At 44.0% G+C, this 24,890-nt stretch overlaps 1 protein-coding gene across 10 annotated transcripts in view; it reads right to left on the reverse strand.

The window, feature by feature from the left end:
* Positions 1–24,890, reverse strand: part of TBC1D16 (TBC1 domain family member 16) — a 564,967-nt gene that overhangs the window by 466,579 nt on the left and 73,498 nt on the right. For 8 of the 10 annotated variants that reach the window (XR_008849569.1, XR_008849568.1, XM_056550065.1 and 5 more), the window contains one exon: positions 1,194–1,382. The exons of the other annotated variants lie outside the window; for them this stretch is intronic. Coding sequence is in view for 6 of the 8 variants with exons in the window: in XM_056550065.1 (XP_056406040.1) it covers positions 1,194–1,382 (189 nt within the window). In the remaining 2 variants the exon portion in view is untranslated. The remainder of the gene's footprint in view (positions 1–1,193; positions 1,383–24,890) is intronic. 10 annotated transcript variants of the gene reach the window in all.

Consider the following 24,890-nt stretch of genomic DNA (forward strand, 5'->3'; position numbering starts at 1 on the left):
AAGGACCGCACAGAACATCGGAGCACATTAGTAGAAGTGGTGCGGTGCACCAATAACTTTCATTTTTTGATACATCTGCTGCATTAGCTACAATTATCTTGCGTCAAAGTCCCAACTGACACAGCGGAGGATCTCTAAATGTACTGTATAGCACTTGTTCTTCAATGATACAGCGGAAGATCTCATACATTGTATAGGACTTGAACTTTATCCTGAGTACTATAACTCCTCCATTCACTAATTGAGCATTGAATTATCTATCCTATCAAGTTGCCAATATTGGGGACTGATTATCTCAATTTTCAGCAATTTTTAAATCAACGTATATTTAAAATTGCCATTATATTAATATATTTATTTATGGTATATATGGTTATATATAGTAATTATCACATCTCGAACACTATCATTTTTATGCTAATATCCATCATAGATTTTTAGTCAATATCATATAGAACACCACCACATGTGTATCTAGAGGTCTGTATTCCCATTTATTATTTCTATTATATTTTGGCACGTAGGGTTAACGTTTAACATACAGCACCTCGATTCACATTCATCTTCATAGTGTGAGCCCCCCACCTTCATTTAATCATTTTAATCCTATTGACCCAAAGAATAAAGAACACGTCATTTTTACCGTAAATTGTACAGCGTGAAAACGAAACCTTCCAAAATTAGCAAAATTGCAGTTTTCTTTTTAATTACCCCACACAAATAGTATTTTTTTTGTTGCGCCATACATTATATGGTAAAGTAAGTGATGGCATTACAACAGACAACTGGTCGCGCAAAAAACAAGCCCTCATACTAGTCTGTGGATTAAAATATATGAGTTATGATTTTTTGAAGGCGAGGAGGAAAAAACGAAAACGTAAAAATGTAATTGTCCTTAAGGCCCAAATGGGCTGAGTCCTTAAGGGGTTAATCTAGAATTCAGTACAGTAATAACTCCGCTAGCATAGACGTCACTCTGTTATGCACATGGCCAATTGGAAGGTCACTCCAAAGGTTCCAAAAAATGTTTAAAGGAGACAGTGGTCCAAGGTATAAACTTGCTGCTCTTATTCAATTTACTTTGTGCAACATTTTGTCAGGAAAAAAAGCTTTCACCTAGCATTTTAAAAAGAAAAATAGTCCACATATATACATCATATTGTCAACTATACTAGTGTGTATAGTAAACTTACCTGAAGAAAACACGCAATGATCGCATTTGGCCCAAATCCACCCTGAAAACTCCACAAGTCTGCTCAAGAGCCAAGAGCTTTTGCTGCTTCTCCCATTTAGCCAGGCTTTTATGTTCATTCATTTCTGAATAGTGGGAGAAGTTATCTGGACTAGATGCAAAGCAGGCCATGTTACTATCGGCCTCTTGTCTGATCAGAGGACATAAAAGAAAGATGGAAATAAATTCTTGTTAGATGCTTACCAAATAATAGTAGATGAATAGATTCATGCCTTGAATACTCCTACTGCCCTGCCAATGCCTGCCAGTGATTGACAGATTTCTCACTATTAGGGTAGGGTCACGGATCCACAGCATATTTTACTCTATGGATCCGCCAATGACGGACCCTAGAGTGAGCCCCCTGTCTGTGCCTGTGTGTCCACACATAGCAGCATTCTGTTGCTACGAGCACATACTCAGGGATCTGTGCAACTGTAGGAAACTGAGCAAGCATGAGCAGATTACTCTCAGACATCACAGTCACTCTATGCCTAGCTCAGGGAGCAGAGGAGCAGTCACGATGTCTGTAAGCAGTTTATTATACTCGTGCAGATCCGTGTGTGTGCTCGTAGCAGTGGATTGCTGTTATGAGGGGACACACGGGCACAGGCAGAGTGCTCACTTTAGGGTCGGTCATCGGCAGATCAGTTAAGTGTGACTCTACCCTTAAGCTGATTGAGAGAAACTGTTAATTACAGCCAAGGGTGGCTGGAGGGGAGTAATCAATGCATTTTAAAAACACATCAGACTCCTACTCACAATTGTGCAAAGTACAGTGTGATGATGCAAATTAATGAAATCACGTTCTGACACAGAAAAGACTAAAATCATTAAATATTTATATCCATATTCTTAGCAATCCATTACACAATTAAATTCCAGAGATTTTTTTATTTTATTTAACTGGGTTTAAAAGACAGTGTAACTGCTTGCATAAACTTTGCATTGATCAATAGTACAAGCGGAGATAATAAAGTTTGTAATATATATATATATATATATATATATATATATATATATATACATATATACTTCCTCCACCAGGAAACAGCACCGACGCGAGGTCCAGTTTAAAGTGCAAGCTACAATGCGTTGTATATCTTGATTCAATAAAGACCCTGTATCTTGCACTTTAAACTGGACCTCGGGTTGGGTGCCGTTTCCTGGTGGAGGAAGTATTTATTTGGATCCAGTGTGGCACACTGGGGGTTACGCCGCACCACACCTGAGCCATCCTGTGCTGAAGTTCCAATTGATACACACATTTTATATATATCTATATATACAATATATATATATATACTATATACACACACACACACACACACACACACACACACTAGGACAAAAAAGTATTTAGTCAGCCACCAATTGTGCAAGTTCGCCCACATAAAAAGATGAGAGGCCTGTAATTGACATGAAAAAATCCATAAAATCACATTGTCTGATTGTAAAGAATTTATTTGAAAATTATGGTGGAAAATAAGTATTTGGTCAATAACAAAAGTTCATCTCAATACTTTCTTATATACCCTTTGTTGGCAATGACAGAGGTCAAACGTTTTCTCTAAGTCTTCACACACTGTCGCTGGTATTTTGGCCCATTCCTCCATGCAGATCTTCTCTAGAGCAGTGATGTTTTGGGACTGTCGCTGGGCAACATGGACTTTCAACTCCCTCCAAAGTTTTTCTATAGGCCTTAAAGACCCAGCCAAATTTCATCTTCAATGTCCTTGCTGATGGAAGGAGGTTTTCACTCAAAATCTCACGATACATGGCCCCATTCATTCTTTTCTTTACATGGATCAGTTGTCCTGGTCCCTTTGCTGAAAAACAGCCCCAAAGCATGATGTTTTCTCCCCCATGCATCACAGTAGATATGGTGTTCTTTGGATGAAACTCAGCATTCTCCTCCAAACGCGACAAGTTGAGTTTTTATCAAAAAGTTCTACTTTGGTTTCATCTGACCATATGACATTCTCCCAATCCTCTTCTGGATCATCCAAATGCAATCTTTAGACAGGCCCGGATATGTACTGGCTTAAGCAGGGGGACACGTCTGGCACTGCATGATTTGAGTCCCTGGCGGCGTAGTGTGTTACTGATGGTAGCCTTTGTTACTTTGGTGCCAGCTCTCTGCAGGTCATACACTAGGTCCCCCTGTTTGGTTCTGGAATTTTTGCTCACCATTCTTTCTTATCATTTTGACACCAAGGGTTGAGATCCTGCATGGAGCCCAAGATAGAGGGAGATAATCAGTGGTCTTGTATGTCTTCCATTTTCTAACAATTGCTCCCACAGTTGGTTCCTTCACACCAAGCTGCTTGCCTATTGCAGATTCAGTCTTCCCAACCTGGTGCAGGTCTACAATTTTGTTTCTGGTGTCCTTCGACAGCTCTTTCATCTGACAGGTGTCTTTTATAATGATAACAAGTACAAACAGGTGCCATTAATACAGGTAGCAAATGGAGGGCAGAGGAGACTCCTAAAGAAGTTGTTACAGGTCTGTGAGAGCCAGAAATCTTGCTTGTTTATAGGTGACCAAATACCTATTTTCCACCATAATTTGCAAATAAATTCTTTAAAAATCAGACAATATGATTTTATGGATTTTTTTCTCATTCTGTCTCTCATCGTTAAGATATACCTATGATGAAAATTACAGGCCTTTCATCTTTTTAAGTGGGAAAACTTGCACAATTGGTGGCTGACTAAATACTTTTTTGCCCCAGTGTGTGTATGTGTATATATATATATATATATATATATATATATATATATATGTGTGTATGTGTGTGTTTGTATGTATATATAGTTCTTCCCTCTCCCTTTTCTCCTGTCAGAATGTATTCCTCTCTGAAAATCAGATAAAAGAAAATACAGGTGATAGAGACAAGTCTATAAGAGAGAGAGCTCACCCCAGGGCTTTATATACAGTTTAGACTGTTCACTGCGCACGGTCAATTATTAACCTCCAGTGGTGCAGTTGTGAGATACTGCAAGGTATAAGCTGCTACTGTGCAGGTTATGTTATTTAACAGTTTTCCTGTATGTTCTAGTACTTAATCTCTTCACTACCACAATTTATTTTAAGCATTTATGACTTTTTATATTTTATTGTTTTTGCACTTTAGTTTTTTCCTCCTCACTTTCTAAAAATCATAATGCTTTCAGTTTTCCACCAACAGACGTATATGAGGGCTTGTTTTATGCGCTACCAATTTTAATTTGTAATGACATCAGTCATTTCACCATAATACCTATGGTGAAACAAACAAAAAAAAATTATTTGTGGGACAAAATTGAAAAAAGAAAGACGCCATGTTGTAATTTTTAGCGGCTTCAGTTTTTACGCCACTAAACTTATAGGTTACCCTAGGGCAACCCAGCAAAAACAACCCTTTGTTTTCCCATATACCTAAATTAAATGAGCAATCTTTATTGTGATTTCTGCACATAGAATGTGGTTTAAAATTGTCATTCGCTCCATTGTCCTGGTTTAAATTCAGTATATTGACCGCATGGTCTATTATTATCAACCAGTGAACCAATGCAAGGTGCCTGCAGTAACACCTGCACTATTGAAATACTCAGGACAGGGCGTCTGTATTACAAACCTAAACTTCCCCCCTCAACATGTTTCACTACCTAAAGTAGCATTGTCAAGAGGCAAATGGGCACTGAGTGCTAAATGCCGTGTTGGGGGTTCTCATCACCTCCCCTCATGATGTCACAGGAGACAGTATTCAAAACATGTACCAATAACAGTTGATCCCAAGTGATTGATGTACTCTTTAACCAATAGGTATAAGTGAATGAAGCATCCTATCACAAACCAGCTTTGTCTCCTCCAATCCAGGGTCTCGCCATGTAATTGACAGTTAGTTCCACAAAACACATATTACCTCAGAGACTTGATTGATAGATGTTCCTCACCAATAGATTTCTGTTACTTCCGGTGATTACGTTCTGCGCATCAGCAGGTGCGCAAGTTGTTAGCCCGAACATCAGGTCCGTGGATGTATGAGATGCACATGCGCCATCCAGACAGAACGATCGCAGACTTCCGGCTGCGCACAATAGTATGCGCCGGGACTTAGACTGAGATGCTCAAAAAGCATACCACGGCTGCGCAGTAACTTAGGCTCATTGGGTAGATATTATGTGTCTTCGCCATGATTTGCTTGCAATAGGGTTTGCTTGTAATCTAGTTCGGATATTATACTTTATTTATATGCATAATTTAAATATTATAACAAGGATTCATTAATTTCCTTTGAATATGCATAGTTTATTTAGAAGTTTATTATTGGTGGACATAAGGTGAGGTAAGTATTATAATGTGTCCTCACCATAATTTGCTTGCAAAAATTTTTTACTTATATTCAAGTTGTGGTTTCAGTTATACTTTGTTTATATGTGTAATTTAGATAGATATTCCTTGACTGTGCATGATTCAATTCTATGCTTAAATCTTGTGGTTTGTAAAATGGGGAGGACACAAACATCTCACTCTCCATAATATTGTTAAGACTGTCCATCATTACCTATATAGAATGATGTAAAGATAGTTATTTGATATTTTGATAAACTTCTCACACTATGTTATATACCAAGATTACACAGCAAGTCAACACCTATAGATATTGGTTTTTAATGGAGTACAGTGGTCCCTCAACATATGATATTAATTGGTTCCAGGAGAAACATCATATGTTGAAACCATCATATGTCGAGTACATATGTCTATGTAAAAATGGTAATTGGTTCTGGGGCCTCAGAACCATTGTATGTTGAATACATATCTCTATGGGAAACTGCTAATTGGTTCTGGGATGACCATTGTATGTGGAGTGTATGGGGAGTGTTTAACAAACCAGGGTGCCTCCAGCTGTTGCACAACTACAACTCCCAGCATGCATGTACAGCCATTGACTGTCTGGGCATGCTGGGAGTTATAGTTTTGCAACAGCTGGAGGCACACTGATAGGGAAACATTGATGTATGGGGTGTATAGTGTGTATATGTATTGTATGTGATGTGTGACATCGCATACAGTACTGTACAGTGCTATTAAATACCTTCAGGCTATTGGCTATAGCTGCACTGGGGGGGCGGGGCTTACACGGAGCTCACAGTGGAAGCCAGCGTGAGTTAGCAGGACAGCATGTGAGTAACAGGAGGCAGAACGGGGCACACGGGCACATTAAACAACTGTCAGTTGCTGAAGTTGTCAGCGAGGTCAGATAGCTGTTTGTATGATGGCCCCGACACACAGCAGCATCATATGTCGATGCTGCCTTCAACATACTATGGGCTCTGAGAGGCCATCATATGTTGAAATGATCATATGTCAGGGCCATCATAAGTCGGGGGGTCACTGTACATCAAACATTATTATTGGGACCTTTCGTGTATTTCAATACCCACTATATTCCACTCGAATTTGGATAGTGGGATGATATTGCTTCCACTCATTTATCCTATGACCTCCAGACGGCATGCGGAACAATTAAATTGAAAAGGTTCTTGAAAAGAATTGGATAAATTGTCATGTCAGACTAATTTCATATAAAAGGGGTAAAGGTGAACCCCTCATTCCGTTTTTACGCAGTGCAATTTTGGTGTAAGACTACACCTTATATTTATTCTGCAGGTCCATACGGTTAAAAGGATAACCAGTTTTTTAAATTAATTTTTTACTTAAGAAAATTTTTATGAAAACCTTAAGAACTGAGCGTTTTTCAATTTTTGCCTCCTTACCCTTTAAAAGTTATAACCCTTTCAATTTTGCACCTACAGACTCATATGATGGCCTAATTTTGTGCCACCAATTTCACTTTGTAATGACATCAGTCATTTTACCCAAAAATCTAAGGCAAAACAAAATCATTGTGCGACAAAATTGAAAAACAAAAAACAAAATGTCATTTTGTAACTTTTGGGGGCTTCCCTTTCTACTCTTTCTATGCATTTTTCGGTACCACGAGAGCAAAAGCACCACCAGCATTCAAAAGTGACCAAATCATCAGCCAGTGTAATGCTATGCGCTCCTGCCTCACACGCTGGCCGTGAGCGCATGGTCCCTTTACCTCCTGCTGCCGACGGGGCTGGGACTCGCATTGCGGGACGCATCCGCATGCGAGCCCCAGTCCGACACTCTCTGGGTGCCTCTCCTGTCTCTGCCTCTCTGCTCCGGCACGCGTGTCCCCATCCCTTAGGGCGTCCGCGCGCCGGAGCTTTAAGATTTAAAGGGCCAGTATGCTAATTAGGGTCTCCCCCTGTGTCTTGTTTATAAATTCCTCCACCCTCCTCAGTTCTCTGCCGGATGTTTGTTGCCCTTGTGCCAAGTGAAAGCGTTCCTTAGTATTGCCTTGCCGTGTACCAGATCTCCTGCTCTTGTTAATTGACCTTGCTTCTCTGCCGCCTGCCTACTGAACTTCTGCTACATCTCGACTTCGCTACCTTGCCGTCTGCCCTGACCTCCAGCTATCCTGACTACAAAGTTGTCTCATCCCTTCTGTGCCTCGCATCTCCTCAGCCGCCTGTGTGGTCGAGCCATTGCCGGGGGTTGCGACCTTGGTGTCGCCTGCAGCGACAAGTCGATCCTGCTTTGTGGCAGGCTCTGGTTAAGACCAGTGGCACCTTAGACTCTGCTCCCTGGCACGGTCTGAGTCATCTGCCACACAGGTCCAGCGGATCCACATCCACCGGAGTTCCTGTCTACTGAAACATGAGTGTTACAGTAAGATCTGGTCATGGATCCCGCTGAGGTACCCCTGCCTGAAGTTGCGGATCTTTCCTCCGTGGTGATACGTCAGTCACAGCAGTTGTCCCGTCAGGCGCAGCAATTTTCTCAACTGGCAGTCATGATGCAACAGCTTTTGGCCTTGCAACAGCAGCAGGTACCACAATCTGGCTCACTCCCTCCTCCAGCTCCTGCAGTCTCTCCTGGCTCCCAGCTGCACCTCCCTTTGCCTTCCAAGTATGATGGGGATTCCAAGTCATGCAGAGGCTTTGTTACACAGTGCTCCATGCATCTGGAGCTCATGTCTGAACTGTTTCCGACTGAAAGTAGCAAGGTTGCCTTCGTCATTAGTCTACTTTCCGGAAAAGCCCTGGCTTGGGCTACACCTCTTTGGGACTGTGGTGCTCATGTATCCTCCAATTTATCTGCATTCTTGGCAGAATTTCGCAGTGTATTTGAGGAACCCGCACGTGCCTCTTCAGCTGAGATGGTGTTGCTGAACCTTTGTCAAGGGAATTCTACAGTTGGAGACTACGCGGTTCAGTTCCGCATTCTAGCCTCAGTACTTGCCTGGAATGAAGAGGCCTTGTGTGCCACATTTAAAAAAGGACTGTCAAGCAGGATTAAAGATGCCCTTGCAGCACGAGATCTTCCATCTTTTTTGTCTGAACTTATCCACTTGGCTTCACGCATTGATGTGCGTTTTGCCGAAAGACAGAAGGAATTGCGTTTTGAGAGGGAATCTGCCCGCCTGACACTTGTGTCCCAACATCCACCTCTTCTGCCTCTTGCCAAGGAGGCTATACAGGGAGATCATTCTCGTCTTATGCAGCAGGAGAGGACACGACGACGCAATGAGAATTTGTGTTTGTACTGTGCTAGCCCGGAGCACTTTCTCAAGGACTGTACCGTTCGCCCGCACCTAGGGTATGTAGGAGAGGCGTCTCTGGGTGTGAATACTACCTCTCCACGCTGAACTCTCTCTGTACAAGTCTTCGCTTCAGCCAAGTCTTGCTGCAGCGCTACAGCCTTTCTGGACTCCGGATCAGCAGGTGACTTTATTGATGCGGCTTTAGTCCACAAGTATCATCTTCCTGTCACTCGGCTTGCCAAGCCCTTGTTCATCTCCTGTATTAATGGACAAAATCTGGACTGCAAGGTTCACTTCCGTGCTGAATCTCTCGCCATGCAAGTGGGAGTATTGCATAAAGAAAAGATGGAGTTCTATGTTCTGCCACACTGTACTTCTGAGATTCTTCTTGGCCTTCCTTGGCTGCAATGCCATTACCCGCAACTGGATTGGAGAACTGGAGAAATAATTTGCTGGGGACAATCGTGTCTAAATTTTTGCCTCCAACATGTTCTACGTAAAGTTGTTTCTCGTCTTCCACCTTTGCCTGGCCTGCCGCCACCTTACCAAGATTTCTCGGACGTCTTCTGCAAGAAACCGGCTAAATCTCTGCCTCCACATCGTCCTTACGACTGTCCTATTGATCTTCTGCCTGGTACCACTCCTCCTGGTGGGAGGATATACCCTCTTTCAGTTCCTGAGACTTGAGTATATCCAGGAGACTCTCCAAAAGGGATTTATCCATAAGTCCTCTTCTTCTGCTGGAGCAGATTTCTTCTTTGTAGGAAAGAAAGATGGCTCACTCCGTCCATGCATTGACTACAGGGGACTTAACAAAATCACGGTCAAGAACCGTTACCTTCTACCTCTCATTTCAGAACTTTTTGACCGTTTACATGGTGCCAAGGTCTTCTCCAAGATGGACTTACGCGGTGCGTATAACCTTATTCGTATCCGCAAGGGAGATGAATGGAAAACGGCCTTCAATACTCGTGACGGACATTTTGAGTATCTTGCAATGCCTTTTGGTCTCTGCAATGCTCCAGCCGTTTCCCAGGAGTTCGTCAATGATAACTTCCGCGATCTTCTCTACACCTGTGTTGTCGTATACCTAGAGGACATCCTGATCTTCTCTTCCAACTTAGAGGAGCACGTACTCATGTTCGTCTGGTTCTTCAGCGACTACGGAAGAATCATCTCTACACCAAATTGGAGAAATGCCTGTTCGAAAAATCTAGTCTTCCATTTCTTGGCTACATTGTCTCCCATCAGGGCCTGCAGATGGATCCAGACAAGTTTTCTGCGGTGTATGATTGGCCTCGTCCGTCGGGCCTACATGCTATTCAGCGCTTTCTCGGATTCGCTAACTATTATCGTCAGTTTATCCCACATTTCTCTTCTTTGGTTGCTCCTATTGTGGCTCTCACTAAAAAGGTATCTAATCCTAAATCGTGGCCTTGAGAGGCTGAAGAGGCCTTCTCCCGTTTAAAGTCTGCGTTTGCCTCTGCCCCCGTGCTGACAAGACCTGATCCAGAGAGGCCCTTTGCGTTGGAGGTTGATGACTCATCTATTGGACTGGGTGCCGTTCTCACTCAGAAAAACGCCAAGGGCAAGAGTGTAACTTGTGGGTTCTTCTCCAAGACTTTCTCCATTGGAGATCGTGAACTCCTCGCTATTAAGTTAGCTTTGGAGGAATGGAGTCATTCATTAGAAGGTTCTTCTCATCCGGTCAGCATCTACTCCGATCATAAAAATCTTCTATACCTTCAGTCTGATCAGCAATTGAACCCCCGCCAGGCAAGATGGTCACTGTTCTTTTCACGATTTAACTTCTTCATTCACTTCCGTCCTGCAGACAAGGAATACGCAAGACCCTACTTCTTATTTCCCGGCACTACTGGTGGCCCCATCTTGAACGTGATGTTTCTGATTTTGTTCGGTCCTGTGTAACTTGTGCCCGTGACAAAACTCCTCTGCAAAGACCTGCAGGACTCCTACAGGCTTTACCCATTCCAGAGACTCCCTGGTCCCATATCGCCATGGATTTCATCACTGATTTGGCTGTCCAGCCATGCTGGGAGTTGTAGTTTTGCAACATCTGGAGGCAACCTGGTTGGGAAACACTGTTTTAGGCCAGTGTTTCCCAACCAGGGTGCCTCCAGATGTTGCAAGACTACAACTCCCAGCATGCCCCGACAGCCTTTGACTGTCCAGGCATGCTGGGAGTTGTAGTCCTGCAGCTGGGGGCAGGGGACAAGCTTGTCACTTGCCCACACATCTCCTGCACCACACAACTACAACTCCCAGCATGTCCTTACTGTAAGGGCATGCAGGCAGTTGTAATCGTGCGGGACGGGAGATGTGTGAGCAGGTGATAATAAATGTACTAACCCATTTTCTTTTTTTTTCTTCTCATTTCAGATCCGTGTATCCTGTGGACTCCTTCGGATTCGGTGGACTACTTCGATGACCAGCGTTTTTCTTTGTTTGATTTTAATAAAATGGTTAACGAGGGCTTGTGGGGGAGTGTTTTTTGTAATAAAAATTTTTTAAAACCTGTTGTGTTTTTTCCTTACTTTACTAGACAGGCTTAGTTAGTAGTGGAAGCTATCTTATAGACTGAGTCCATTACTAAGCTGGGCTTAGCGTTAGCCACAAAAACAGCTAGCGCTAACCCCCTATTATTACCCCGGTACCCAACGCCACAGGGGTGCCGGGAAGTGCCGGTACCAACAGGCCTGGAGCATCAAAAATGGCGCTCCTGGGCCTAGGCGGTAACAGGCTGGTGTTATTTAGGCTGGGGAGGGCCAGTAACAATGGTCCTTGCCCACCCTGGTAACGTAAGGCTGTTACTGTTTGGTGGGTATTTGGCTGAGAATGAAAATAGGGGGGACCCTATGCGCTTTTTTTTAAAATAAATAATTAAATATTTTTAAAAAACACATAGGGTCTCCCCTATTTTTATTCTCAGCCACCAAACAGTAACAGCCTGTCGTTACCCGGGTGGGCGAGGACCATTGTTACTGACCCTCCCCAGCCTAAATAACGCCAGCCTGTTACCGCCTAGGCCCAGGAGCGCCATTTTTGACGCTCCGGGCCTGTTGGTACCGGCTCTTCCGGGCACCCCTGTGGTGTTGGGTACCGGGGTAATAATTGGGGGTTAGCGCTAGCTGCTTTTGTGGCTAACGCTAAGCCCGGCTTAGTAATGGACTCCGTCTATAAGACAGCTTCCACTACTAAGCCTGTCTAGTAAAGTAAAAAAAAAAAAAAAACACAACAGGTTTAAAAAAAAATTTATTACAAAAAAACACTACCCCACAAGCCCTCGTTAACCATTTTATTCACATCAAGCAAAGAAAAACGCTGGTCGTCGAAGTAGTCCACCGAATCCGAAGGAGTCCACAGGATACACGGATCTGTAGAAGAACCAACCAAAAAAAAAAAAAAGTGTAAGTACATTTAGGGAGAAAAAAAACTTAAAATTTTTTAATAAAACACACACACTAAACGCCGTTTACCACTATTCTGAGCCATGACTACAATTTAGTTATTGAATTATTTAGATGTGGTGAAAAAGCTAAAAAAAAAACTCAAACAAAAGATCCAGAAGGAAACCTAGCAGCCAAACCTATTCAGACAGCAGGAAAAACGAACAGACTATTTTTTCTACTACATGAAGTAAATTTCCCACTTTTGCCTATGTGTGCCAAATTTATTAATGCCGTGCAACAATTTAGTAAATTTGTCGCACAGTCAAAAATGAAGTAGAAAAAAACAGGGTAAAAACCAGACTACATAGTAAAAGATTAGTAAATGCCCCTCAATGTGATTTCACAGAAGTGTGATTGACTTGGAGATACATTGTGTTGTTTAAGTGTTCCACATATGTTCGCATTTATTTATTTATTACACTTTTTTTTAATGGGAAAAGGGGGGTGATTCAAACTTTTATTAGGAAGGGGTTAAATCATCTTTGTTAACTTTATTTTTTCACTTTTATTTTGCAATGTTATAGCCCCCATAGGGGACCATAACATGCAGTATATTGAGTGCCTAACCTGATCAATGCTATGCCATAGCATTGCATTGATCAGTGTTATCAGCGGTCGATTGCTCAAGTCTGGATCTCAGGCTTGGAGCAATCAATCACCGATTGTACGCCGAGGAGGAATGTAGGGACCCTCCTCGTGTATCATCAGCTGATTGGGACACCGCGGTGGTCCCGATCAGCCCGACTGAGCTGCCGGGATGTATTTTATTCATTTTAGATGCAGCGATCAACTTTGATTGCCCATTCAAAAGGGTTAATAACTGAGATCACCGCAATCTGTGCTGACCAGATATGATGCGGGGTCAACGCATGACCCTGCGTTATATCACGGGATCGGGAGCAGGGCGTACAGGTATGCCCTTCGTCCTTAAGAGGTTAAAGCTTTCAATAAACAAAAATAAATTCAAATGTGTTATGTAGTGACTGAACAGATAACAGTCATATCGGAGTCTAATCGTACTATACAGAATATGAGTTGGCACATTGACACATTTCTTTGATGCTGGTTTACCGTAGAGCACTTTCTCCTTTAGACATCGATTTATCATCTGCAGTGTTTCAATTTTTTGCGCAAATAAAATGCGCAAGTGGCCTTTTTTTGCACAAATATGCACTAGCTAGGAGGACATGTACCAAGGTGTCTAAATGTCAGCCGAGATCATGATGTTCACATTTCTGGATACTTAGTTTGCTTTTAGGTGTGCTTTTGATATTTCAAAAAGCAAAACATTTGCAAATGTTGTCAGATTTTTTTGTCAGTTAATACTTAATATATTTGTTAAGGCTTATTTGTACACTACTAAGCAAATGATGGAATTTATGTTTTCTGGGTATCAAAATGTGAAAAAAAATATTCCCCAATTTAATTCTGCTAAATGACACTTTGTTTTACACTGTTTGCCTTACATTCTTTGTTAGCAAAAGTTTATAAGTGGTCTTCTTATGCAAACTGCACCCACCTTAAAAATTCAAAGATAATGAGGCAGTTAGAGCATACTGCACTTATCAACCAGTTTTTAACCCTTTAAGGACCCAGCCAATTTTCACTGTAGGACCCGGCCATTTTTTTTGCACATCTGACCACTGTCACTTTAAACATTAATAACTCTGGGATGGTTTTACCTTTCATTCTGATTCAGAGATTGTATTTCGTGACATGTTCTACTTTATGTTACTGGTAAAATTTTGTCGATACTTGCATCATTTCTTGGTGAAAAATTCCAAAATTTGATGAAAAAAAATGAAAATTTTGTAATTTTTTTAACTTTGAAGCTCTCTGCTTATAAGGATAATATATTGATTCACATATACAATATGTCAACTTTATGTTTCCATCATAAAGTTGACATGTTTTTACTTTTGGAAGACATCAGAGGGCTTCAAAGTATAGCAGCAATTTTCAAATTTTTCAAAATCGAAATTTTTCAGGGACCAGTTCTGTTTTGAACTGGATTTGAAGGGCCTTCATATTAGAAATACCCCACAAATTACCCCATTATAAAAACTGCACCCCTCAAAGTATTCAAAATGACATTCAAAAGGTTTTTTAACCCTTTAGGTGTTTCACAGGAATAGCAGCAAATTGAAATCTTCATTTTTTTTTTTGAATTAAAAAGTTTTATTGAATAATAGCAAAACAGTAAGGGTGCGTTAACACGGACAAATGGAGAGTAATTCACGCTGAAAATTATTATTTTTTCGCGCAAAACTCGCGGTAAATACGAGCGCAATTTGCGCGGACATGGGGGAGAAAGAAGTGAAGATTTTTTTCAGCCATTTCCGCGCAAATTGCGCGCAAATAGCCCGCGAATTCTGCGCGAAAACTATGTCGGGCGGAATTTTTTTTTAGCATTGACTTTGCAATTGTTTTCTGCTAGCGGATTCCACTTGAAGAATGAACATGTTCTTTCTTCAAGCGGAACGGAATTCAGCGTCGGAATTCTGCTAGCAGAATTTACGCACTGTGAACAGGCCAGCAGAAATAACATTAAAGTCAATGGGCAGAGGAGATGTGCATTAATTTGGAGAGGAAAATTCAAGAGGAATTACTCGAGTAAATTCCTCTTGAATTACTCCGTGTGAACGCACCCTAAACAAGAAGTTGCCAGTAAAAAGGAGCAATGAGTAAATACAATTAGGGTCGCTGCACAGTATGCACAAAAATCAGACATGAAAGCCGTTCAAGGCTAAGCAAAGATGCACACCTGGAAAAGCATAGTTTAATAGCAGAGCAACAAAATGGCGCTTATGCACCAGTATAGTAACACCAATATATGCAGGCATCGAGATAAGGCAACTAAAAAAGCACACTTCAGAGTACTGATAATACGGTAACGACATGAACAGATAACAAAGGTAACATAAAGGGAAAGAGGGATAGGGAGAGGTGGGTTCAGACAGGGGATAGACGAGGGGGAGAGATGAGGGAATCGGGGGATATACAGAGGAAAAAAAAGGGGAGGGGGGAGAAAGAGGTGGGAAAAAGATAAGACAGGGAAAGACAGAGGAAGAGCGCCAGAGCCACTTGGGAGGGAGAAGCAATCTAGATTCAAACCTGCGAACTAATTAGGGGGCTCGGAACCCAAAGTCAGGGGAGTCTAGCAGTTGTGTCCAGGACATCCAACGCAATTGGAATTTTTAGAAACGTGCTACTAAATCCGCCATGCATTCCTCCATCCTCTGAATGTAAAGAACCTCTTGGATCCATTCAGTAAAGGTCGGGGCAGACGTCAACTTCCACTTACGTGGGATAATCCTGCGGGCTGCCGACAACAACACGCCCACCAGACCTTACGCAACATTTTAATCTGGCCCGGGACCATTGACAGCAATACTGCCTGTGGGGTACAGGGAACAGTGATTCCCGTAGTCTTGTTAATAGCGGAGAGGACGTCGTTCCAGAAGGGAAGGACAAGAGGGCAATCAAACCAAATATGAGACATGGACCCAGGGTCCGAGCCGCATCTGCAACAAGTCTCCGGGACTGTCGGATAAAAGCGATGTAAAAGGGTGGGTACCAGATACCATCAAGTAAGTATTTTAAAATTGGTTTGCTGTAAGTTAACTGAAGACCCATGACAAAGAGCATAGGCCCTAGTCCAGTCCTGCGTGCCAAAGGTGCCTGGATCCCCAGATATTTAACTCCTTGGGGACGGAGCCCATTATAACCCTAAGGACGGGAGCATTTTTTGCAATTCTGACCACTGTCACTTTAAGCATTAATAACTCTGGGATGCCTTTACTTTTCATTCTGATTCCGAGACTGTTTTTTCGTGACATATTCTACTTTATGTTAGTGGTAAATTTTTGTCGATACTTGCATCATTTCTTTGTGAAAAATTCCAAAATTTGATGAAAAAATTTAACATTTTTTATTTTTCTAACTATGAAGCTCTCTGCTTGTAAGGAAAATAAACATTCTAAATAAGTAATATTTTGATTCACATATACAATATGTCTACTTTATGTTTGCATAATAAAGTTGACATGTTTTTACTTTTGGAAAACATCAGAGGGCTTAAAAGTTCAGAAGCAATTTTCCAATTTTTCACAAAATTTTCAAAATCGGAATTTTTCAGGGGCCAGTTCAGTTTTGAAGTCAATTTGAAGGGCCTTCCTATTCGAAATACCCCATAAATTACCCCATTATAAAAACTGCACCCCTCAAAGTATTCAAAATGACATTCAGTAAGTGTGTTAACCCTTTAGGTGTTTCACAGGGATAACAGCAAAGTGAAGGAGAAAATTCAAAATCTTCATTTTTTACACTCGCATGTTCTTGTAGACCCAGTTTTTGAAATTTTACAAGGGGTAATGGGAGAAAAAGCCCCCCAAAATTTGTAACCCAATTTCTCTCGAGTATGGAAATACCTCATATATGTATGTCAAGTGTTCGGTGGGCGCAGTAGAGGGCTCAGAAGGGAAGGTGCGACAATGGGATTTTGGAGAGTGAATTTTGCTGAAATGGTTTTTGGGGGCATGTCACATTTAGGAAGCCCCTATGGTGCCAGAACAGCAAAAAATAAACACATGGCATACTATTTTGGAAACTACACCCCTCAAGGCACGTAACAAGGGGTCCGGTGAGCCTTAACACCCCACAGGTGTTTGACAACTTTTCGGATGTGTAAATGAAAAAAAAATATTTTCACTAAAGTGCAGTTTTTTCCCCAAATTTACCGTTTCTACAAAGGGTAATGGGAGAAAAATCCCCCTAAAATTTGTAACACAATTTCTCCCGAGTACGGAGATACCCCATATGTGGCCCTAAACTGTTGCCTTGAAATACGACAGGGCTCTGAAGTGAGAGAGCGCCATGCGCATTTGAGGCCTGAGTAAGGAATTTGCAATAGGGGCGGACCCGGTTACAAGGATGGGGATTGTATCCACCAAAACCCTACAGCAGTGTTTCCCAAACAGGGTGCCTCCAGCTGTTGCAAGACTCCCAGCCTGCCAGGACAGTCTATGGCTGTCCGGCAATACTGGGAGTTGTGGTTTTGGAACAGATGAAGGCGCCATTTAGGAAACACTGCCGTATGAGACGTTTTTCATTTTTATTGGGGGGGGGGGGGGGGTTGCGACGTGTAAGGGGGTGTATATGTAGTGTTTTACTTTTTATTATTTGTTAGTGTAGTGTAGAGTTTTTAGGGTACATTCACACAGGCAGGGGTTCACAGTAAGTTTCCTTGAAGGAAACCCACTGTAAACCCGCCCATGTGAATGTACATGGGGGAAGGGGGGCGCCCCAAACCTTCAGCTGTGGCAAAATGACAACTCCCAGAAGGCACTGACGGACCGTACATGCTGGGAGTTGTAGTTTTACAACAGCTGTAGGCACACTGGTGGGGAACCACTGAGTTAGAAAACAGGCTCTAGCTCAGTGATTCCAACCCATGTTCCTACAACTGTTGCAAGACTACAACTCCCAGCATGTACAGTCTGTCAGTGCACTCTGGGAGTTGTAGTTTTGCAACAGCATGGAGGCACATGGGTTGGAATCACTGAGTTAGGAAACAGACTCTAGCTCAGTGTTTCCCAACCAGTGTGTCTACAGCTGTTGCAAAACTACAACTCCCAGCAAGGCCAGACAATCAGGGATGCTGGGCATGTAGTTCTGCAATATCTGGCCCTTCAGATGTTGCAGAACTACAACTCCCAGCATGCCTGGACAGTCTGGGCATGCTAGGAGCTGTCGTTATGCAACAACTGGGGAACAGTGGCCTCCAAACTGTAACCCTACAGATGTTGCAAAACTACAACTCCAAGCATGCCCAGACTGTCCAGGCATGCTGGGAGTTGTAGTTCTGCAACATTTGAAGGGCCAGATATTACAGAACTACATGCCCAGCATCCCTGACTGGGCATGCTGGGAGTTGTAGTTTTGCAACATCTGGAGGGCTACAGTTTGGAGACCACCATATAGTGGTATCCAAACTATGCCACTTCAGATGTTGCAAAACTACAACTCCCAGCATGCTGGGAGTTGTAGTTTTGCAGATTTTAGAAAGCCACAGTGAAGATCACTTATCGCGATCTTCACTGCAGCCTTCTCAGCCGCACTTTCCGGCCGCCGCTCCTCCTTCTGCAGCCACTGCTCCGGGATGCCGCCGATGGTCCGGGTAAGCCGGGCCATGCCCCCTCTCTCTCTCCACCCGTGTTGCCCCGCTCTGTACTAACTTCCGATCGGTGGCCAGAGAGGGGGAAATAAACTCTAACCCCCTCGCCCCCATCCTGCCATTGGTGGTCAGCCTGACCGACCAATGGCAGGGGATAGGAGGGGGTGGCAACTCTGCCACCTCGCTCCTATCCTTTAGGCTGGTCGGAGCTGTCTCTGACAGCTCCAATCAGTCTTATTTTCGGGGAGATCGGGTCACCAGTGACCCGATGTGCCCGGATCGCGGCAAATTTCTGAATTGACCTGCGATTTGCTGCGATCGCCGATATGGGGGTGGGGTCATGACCCCCCTAGGCATTGCCACGGGATGCCTGCTGATAGATATCAGCAGTCATCCCGATCCGATCACCGCCCGGCGAGCGGCAGTGATCGGAAATGCTGAGGGCGTATGAATACGTCCTCCGTCCTTAAGTGACGGGAGACGAGGGCTTATGCATACGCCCTTCGTCCCCAAGGAGTTAATAGAAGAAGTCGCCCACCTAAATGAGAACCTATCTATAAGGGCCGAAACACCCGGGGCACCCAATGAGGCATCAAGGGCAATACTCTGGCATGGTCTTGTAGACCCAGTTATTGAATTTTTAGGGGCAAAAGGAGAGAAATCTTTCTAAAATGTGTAACCCATTTTCTCTCGAGTAAGAAAATACCTCATATGTGTATGTCAAGTGTTCGGCGGGCACAGTAGAGGGCTCAGAAGGGAAGGAGCGACAGTGGGATTTTGGAGAGTGAGTTTTTCTGAAATGGTTTTTGGGGGGAATGTCCCATTTAGGAAGCCCCTATGGTGCCAGAACAGCAAATAAAAGCAAACACACATAGCATATTATTTTGTAAACTACACCCCTCAAGGCACGTAACAAGGGGTCCAGTGAGCCTTAACACCCCACAGGTGTTTGACGACTTTTAGTTAAAGTTGGATGTGTAAATGATTTATATATATTTTTTTTTCACTAAAATGCTAGTTTTCCCTCAAATGTAAAATTTTTACAAGGGAAAATAGGACAAAATGCCCCCCAAAATTTGTAACCCCATCTCTTCTGAGTATGGAAATACCCCATGTTAGGACGTAAAATGTTTTGCGGGCGAACTACAATGCTCAGAAGAGAAGGAGTCACATTTGGCTTTTGAAAAGCAAATTTAGCTGAAATTGTTTTTGGGGGGCATGTCCCATTTAGGAACCCACTATGGTGCCAGAACAGGAAAAAAAAAAAAAAAAACACACATGGCATACTATTTTGGAAACTACACCCCTCGAGGCACATAACAAGGGTTCCAGTGAGCCTTAAATGGGCACTGTCACCAACTTTATCTTTTGATATGTTGTAGTACTTATGTACTACAACATATCTCTAATATACTTCTATTATTTTTTTTTTCATTAAAAGGGTTTAATTTACATTTAAAAACCGGCCACTGAAAAAGGACTGATTTTGGAGTGGCAATCAGTCCTTTTTCAGTTAGGCTGCACTCGCTCCTTGTCTGTCAATCAGACAGGCGGGAGCGAGCGCATTGGCTCCCCGGCCACTCCTCCCGCACATCACCGCCGCCACCTCGTTGCCGCCGTTGTCCCAGCACGCCCGCTGCCGGACTCTGCAGCAACTGCAAGTGTAATGAGGGAACGGGGTATGCGGGGCGGAGTGAACGGGCTAGCAAAAAAAAAAAAAATTAGGATGGTGGGAGCTACCCTTTAATACCCCACAGGTGTTTGACAAATTTTCGTTAAAGTTGGATGTGTAAATGATTTTTTTTTTCACTAAAATGCTAGTTTTCCCTCAGATTAAAATTTTTTACAAGGGGTAATAGGTCAAATTGCCCCCCAAAATTTGTAACCCCATCTCTTCTGAGTATAGAAATACCTCATTTGTGGATGTCAAGTGCTCTGCTGGCGCACTACAATGCTCAGAGGAGAAGGAGCGCCATTGAGCTTTTGGGAAAAAAAATAATTTGGACAATTAAGTCGGCCAGTTCTTCCGAGGAAGCCCCAGAAGAAATACCCTGATGGAGTCAGGAAACCCAGATCGTAAGGGCCTTGGAAACCCAGGCAGAGGCAAAAGCAGGGAGAAGAGATGAACCCGCAGCCTCAAAGGCAAATTTTGCCAAAGTCTCCACCCTTTTGTCCGCTGGATCCTTAAAAGAAGCAGCGTAGTAGCCTTAGATAGGCAGGAGACTGGTGGGTCCACCGTAGGAGGTGAAGTCCACCAGGCAATGAGGTCCTTAGCGAAGGGATAACGCGCTTGAACCTTCTTTGTTTCTTGAAACCTCTTGTCAGGGTGCCTCCAGGCAGACTCCAGCAAGGCTTCAAATTCAGCATGGGAGCTGAACATCTTGGGTTCCGGACGGGCACGATGAAAGGAAACTTCTGGGACAGCGTCCGAAGTTCCTGGGTCCTCTAGGTGAAAGGTGTCTCTTATGGCCGAAACCAATGAGTCCACCGTGTCGGTCAAGTCTGTGCGGTCTTCTGAATCAGAGGCAGAAGCCTCATCAACTATTTCTCCAGGGGAGTGGGAACGGGTGGAGGCAGCTTTAGAAGAAGAAAACACTGACCTGGTGTGCCGTTCTGGAGACTCAGAACGGCGACTCGGGGAGCGTCTTCTAGAAGAGAGACGTTTGCAGGAAGACATAACAGAGGGACGATACCCATGAGGGGAGCGCCTACGTCTGTACAAAGACTCCGGAGAGGAGTCAGAGGAATGACCCCTATTACGCTTGTGAGAGTGTTTAACACAGGGTGAGGGAGAGCGAGTCTCTCTTGAGGAACGGTATAAGGAGGACCTCTCCAAGGCAGTTACCATGGAACAGGAGACCTGTGCCAAGTCAGAGATAGACAGAGAGGGAAGGCACCCATATTGCAGGGGCAGCAGAGTCCACTGGGTCTGGGGGAGCATCCTGAATAGGAATACCAGGGGGGTCAGGAGGTGCAGTGGTGCAGGTGGAACAAGTGGGTTCAGCAGACCCAGGCATTTTGGAATTGCAGCCCTTACAAGAATAGTAGGTGACCAGGACCCTAGGTACCTGCTTAGAGGGAGGAACAGTTCTGGACTCGGACATGGATAAAAATAAAATGATCTCACCAGCGTCCGTGTCTCCCACCAGGCAGCTGCTGTGAGGAGAGGAACGAGAAAAAGAGAGCGAAAAAGGCAGGGGCAGCCGGACCAATCACAAGAGGGGGGCCGGATTAGACTGGGGCGCCTCCGATTGGCTCATAGTCCCCTGCACAGCTCCCATTGGCTGAGAAGGTTCGCACTCCTGAAACCCTAGGGCACAAACCCCACCAGGGAAGTAAGATGCCGGCGGCAGCGAGCCACTGCGAAAGTGAAAGTAAACTGCGCCCCGGACGCATCTGCACACGACGCGGCCGGAGCACAGAAGAAAGGCAGAGTGAGAAGGCAGCCACGGCTGCTGAAGAAGGAAGAGACTAATAAAGTGAATAATGTAGAAAAAAAAAAACAGTCCTCCACCACTGACTCCAGCCCCCTGAGTTGCCCCAATAAAGTGGTAGGGAACCCCTGCCCAATAGGGCCCCCAAACTAGATGTAATACAAAGGAGTGGGACCAAAACAGGGGGTCTCCAGAAGTTGCAAGCACCCGCACCTGAAAGAAAAAAGGGGGGATACTCACCTTAATCTGAAGAACTGACCTAATGAAGTCTTCAGGCATGAAGTCTTCAGCTAGCTTTTGTCACCTGGGTCATGCCGGGCTTGAAAAGAGAGACGAGCAGGGAAAGGTGGGGGACCCGGACCCATGAGGTACAACCCCAGGCGCTGGCCGTTGGCGAGAGGGGGTTGACAGCACATCCACTTCTCCACGTCCTCTTCTGCCGCACGACACGCACCCTGCGCCGATCACCACAGCCTCCACTTATCTGTAATTGGACTTCGGCGCCCGGTCCCCTTCGGTTTCCCCGTTCTGCCCGGCCTATTGTGGGTGGGTAGTACGGGGAAAACTAAAGTTAACCCCCCCGTCCCCAATCTGCTATTGGTTATCGCTTTTTACAACCAATAGCAGGGATAGCACCCCTGCCACCTCACTCCTATCCCTTCAGGGGGATCGTGGGTGTCTTGGACAACCGCGATCCCCATTATATTCCGAGTCACCATAGACCCGTAATCGGCGCAAATAGCAAGTGTAAATTCACTTGCGATTTGCGCCGATCAACGACATGGGGGGGGTCTGATGACCACCGTGGGCATTTGCGCGGGGTGCCTGCTGATCGACATCAGCAGTCACTTCGGTCCGGTCCCCGCCCGGCGGGGACCGAAATTCCCACGGGCGTACAGGTATGCCCTGGGTCCTTAAGACCCAGGTACAGAAGGTGTATCCATACGCCCTGGGTCCTGTACGGGTTAAGAGGTTAAAAACATTGCATGTACAGTATGCTGTAAGATTTAGATAAGGATATCTTACTTTGATTCCAAAAGTTATATTTTGTGGTATAATTTGTTGGCCCTGTGAAGATGTAAATTTGGTTGATTGCCCATCTTTCTCTTTTTGACTGAGTCCACTACCTTTTAATTTTTTTTTTTTTTGGGATGAAATCTTAGTAATTGAATTAGTCTATAAAAATGTAAAAACGATTTCATTACTTATTATAGTTAAAGAAGAAGTATCATTATAGTTAAAGAAGCAAGTACTCTATTTTTTTGTGTAATGTGGAATGCATTTTGCAGTGGATACCGATTTATCATGTGCGCTTTTTTTGTTTAGACCTTTTTTTTTGTAAGTAAGTTTTCTTTTATGTTAAAATACACCATCAAAAAGGACACATAGGAAAGTGTTCTACCGAGACAATCGGGGGATGCAGAGCCTGTCCCATGATGGGAGTAGTTGTAGTACCAAAGCGCTGAGGGACGGCACTTGCATAACCCCCTGGCTGCGGGACTATTTTTGGATAGTTAGGACTACTACTCCCATCATGAACAGACTCTGCCCATGATGGGAGTTATAGTCCAGGGGCTGAAGGACAGGTCGCTGCAGGTCATTCTCCAGAGACCAGCTGTGATCTGCATTTATTAACTGTACAACCCGGCGGCACATGCGGCTCCACTGTGCTCCAGGCTCCTGTATACAGCTTTCATTATTCATAATCCCTGCTGCCAGGAGCACTGATTGGTCATTAGGTTTTCACCAATTAGAGCTCCCGTCTCCCGGCAGCAGGGATTATGAATTGTGACAGTATATATAGTATTCCCCGGCATGGAGTGCAGTGGAGCCGCATGTGCCAACGGCATGTTAAATTAATATATACGGATCGCAGCGGGTCTCTTGAGAATGACCCGTTGCGATCTGCCCCTCAGCCCCTGAACTATAACTTCCATCATGGACAGAGTCTGTCCATGATGGGAGTAGTAGTCCTAAAAGTCGCAAAAGAGTCCAGGGAGTAGTAGTCCAGGGGCAGAGGAACAGATTGAAACAAGGTCTCACTTCTGAGACCCCCTGCGACCTTTAATGCTCCGCCCCTAGTGACGACATCATTAGGGACACCATCCAGGCCTGACTGTTCTCATTATGCGTTTTGCATAATGGGAACAGAGCCTTTCTGGCAGTGTGTTCCTAAACAGGGAGACTGCAGCTGTAGCTTAACTACAGCCTCTTATGATGGGAGTTGTAGTTTAGCAACAATTGGAGGCACCCTGTTTAGTAACACGCTGTGGCAGAGCGCAAAAAGTGTACTAACCCATTTTTGTGGGTTTTTTTCCGTCTAATTTCAGATACGTGAATGCGGAGGACTGTGTCAGATTCGGTGGACTGTGACGATGACCTGGATTTTTCTTTATTTCAATAAAATGGTTAACGAGGGCTGTGGGGGAGTTTTTTTTTAAATAAAAATGTTATGGGTCGTGTTTTTTAGAATTGAATTTACAGGCTTAGTAGTCAAAGTCGTCTTGTAGACGGAATCCATTACTAAGCTGGGGCTTAGCATTAGCCCCAAAACAGCTAGCGCTAACCCCCAATTATTACCCCGGTACCCACAGCCACAGGGATGCCGGTAACAACAGGCCCGGAGCATCAAATATGGCGCTCCTGGGCCTAGGTGGTAACAGGCTGGCGTTATTTGGGCTGGGGAGGGCCAGTAACTAAACCCTATGTGTTTTTTTTTTATGAATGAATAAAAAATGTGTGTAGTTCCCCCTATTTTCAGTATCAGCCAGATACCAACCAAGCAGCAACAGCCTGATGTTACCACAGTGGGCAAGGACCATTGTTACTGGCCCTCCCCAGCCTAAATAACGTCAGCCTGTTACCGTCTACAAGACGGCTTCCACTATTAAGCCTGAAAATTAAATTAGAAAAAACACGACACATTTAAAAAAAGAACTTATTGAAAAAACTCTCGCG

Source organism: Hyla sarda, chromosome 13, assembly GCF_029499605.1.
Source record: "Hyla sarda isolate aHylSar1 chromosome 13, aHylSar1.hap1, whole genome shotgun sequence".
Classification (NCBI taxonomy): Eukaryota; Metazoa; Chordata; class Amphibia; order Anura; family Hylidae; genus Hyla; species Hyla sarda.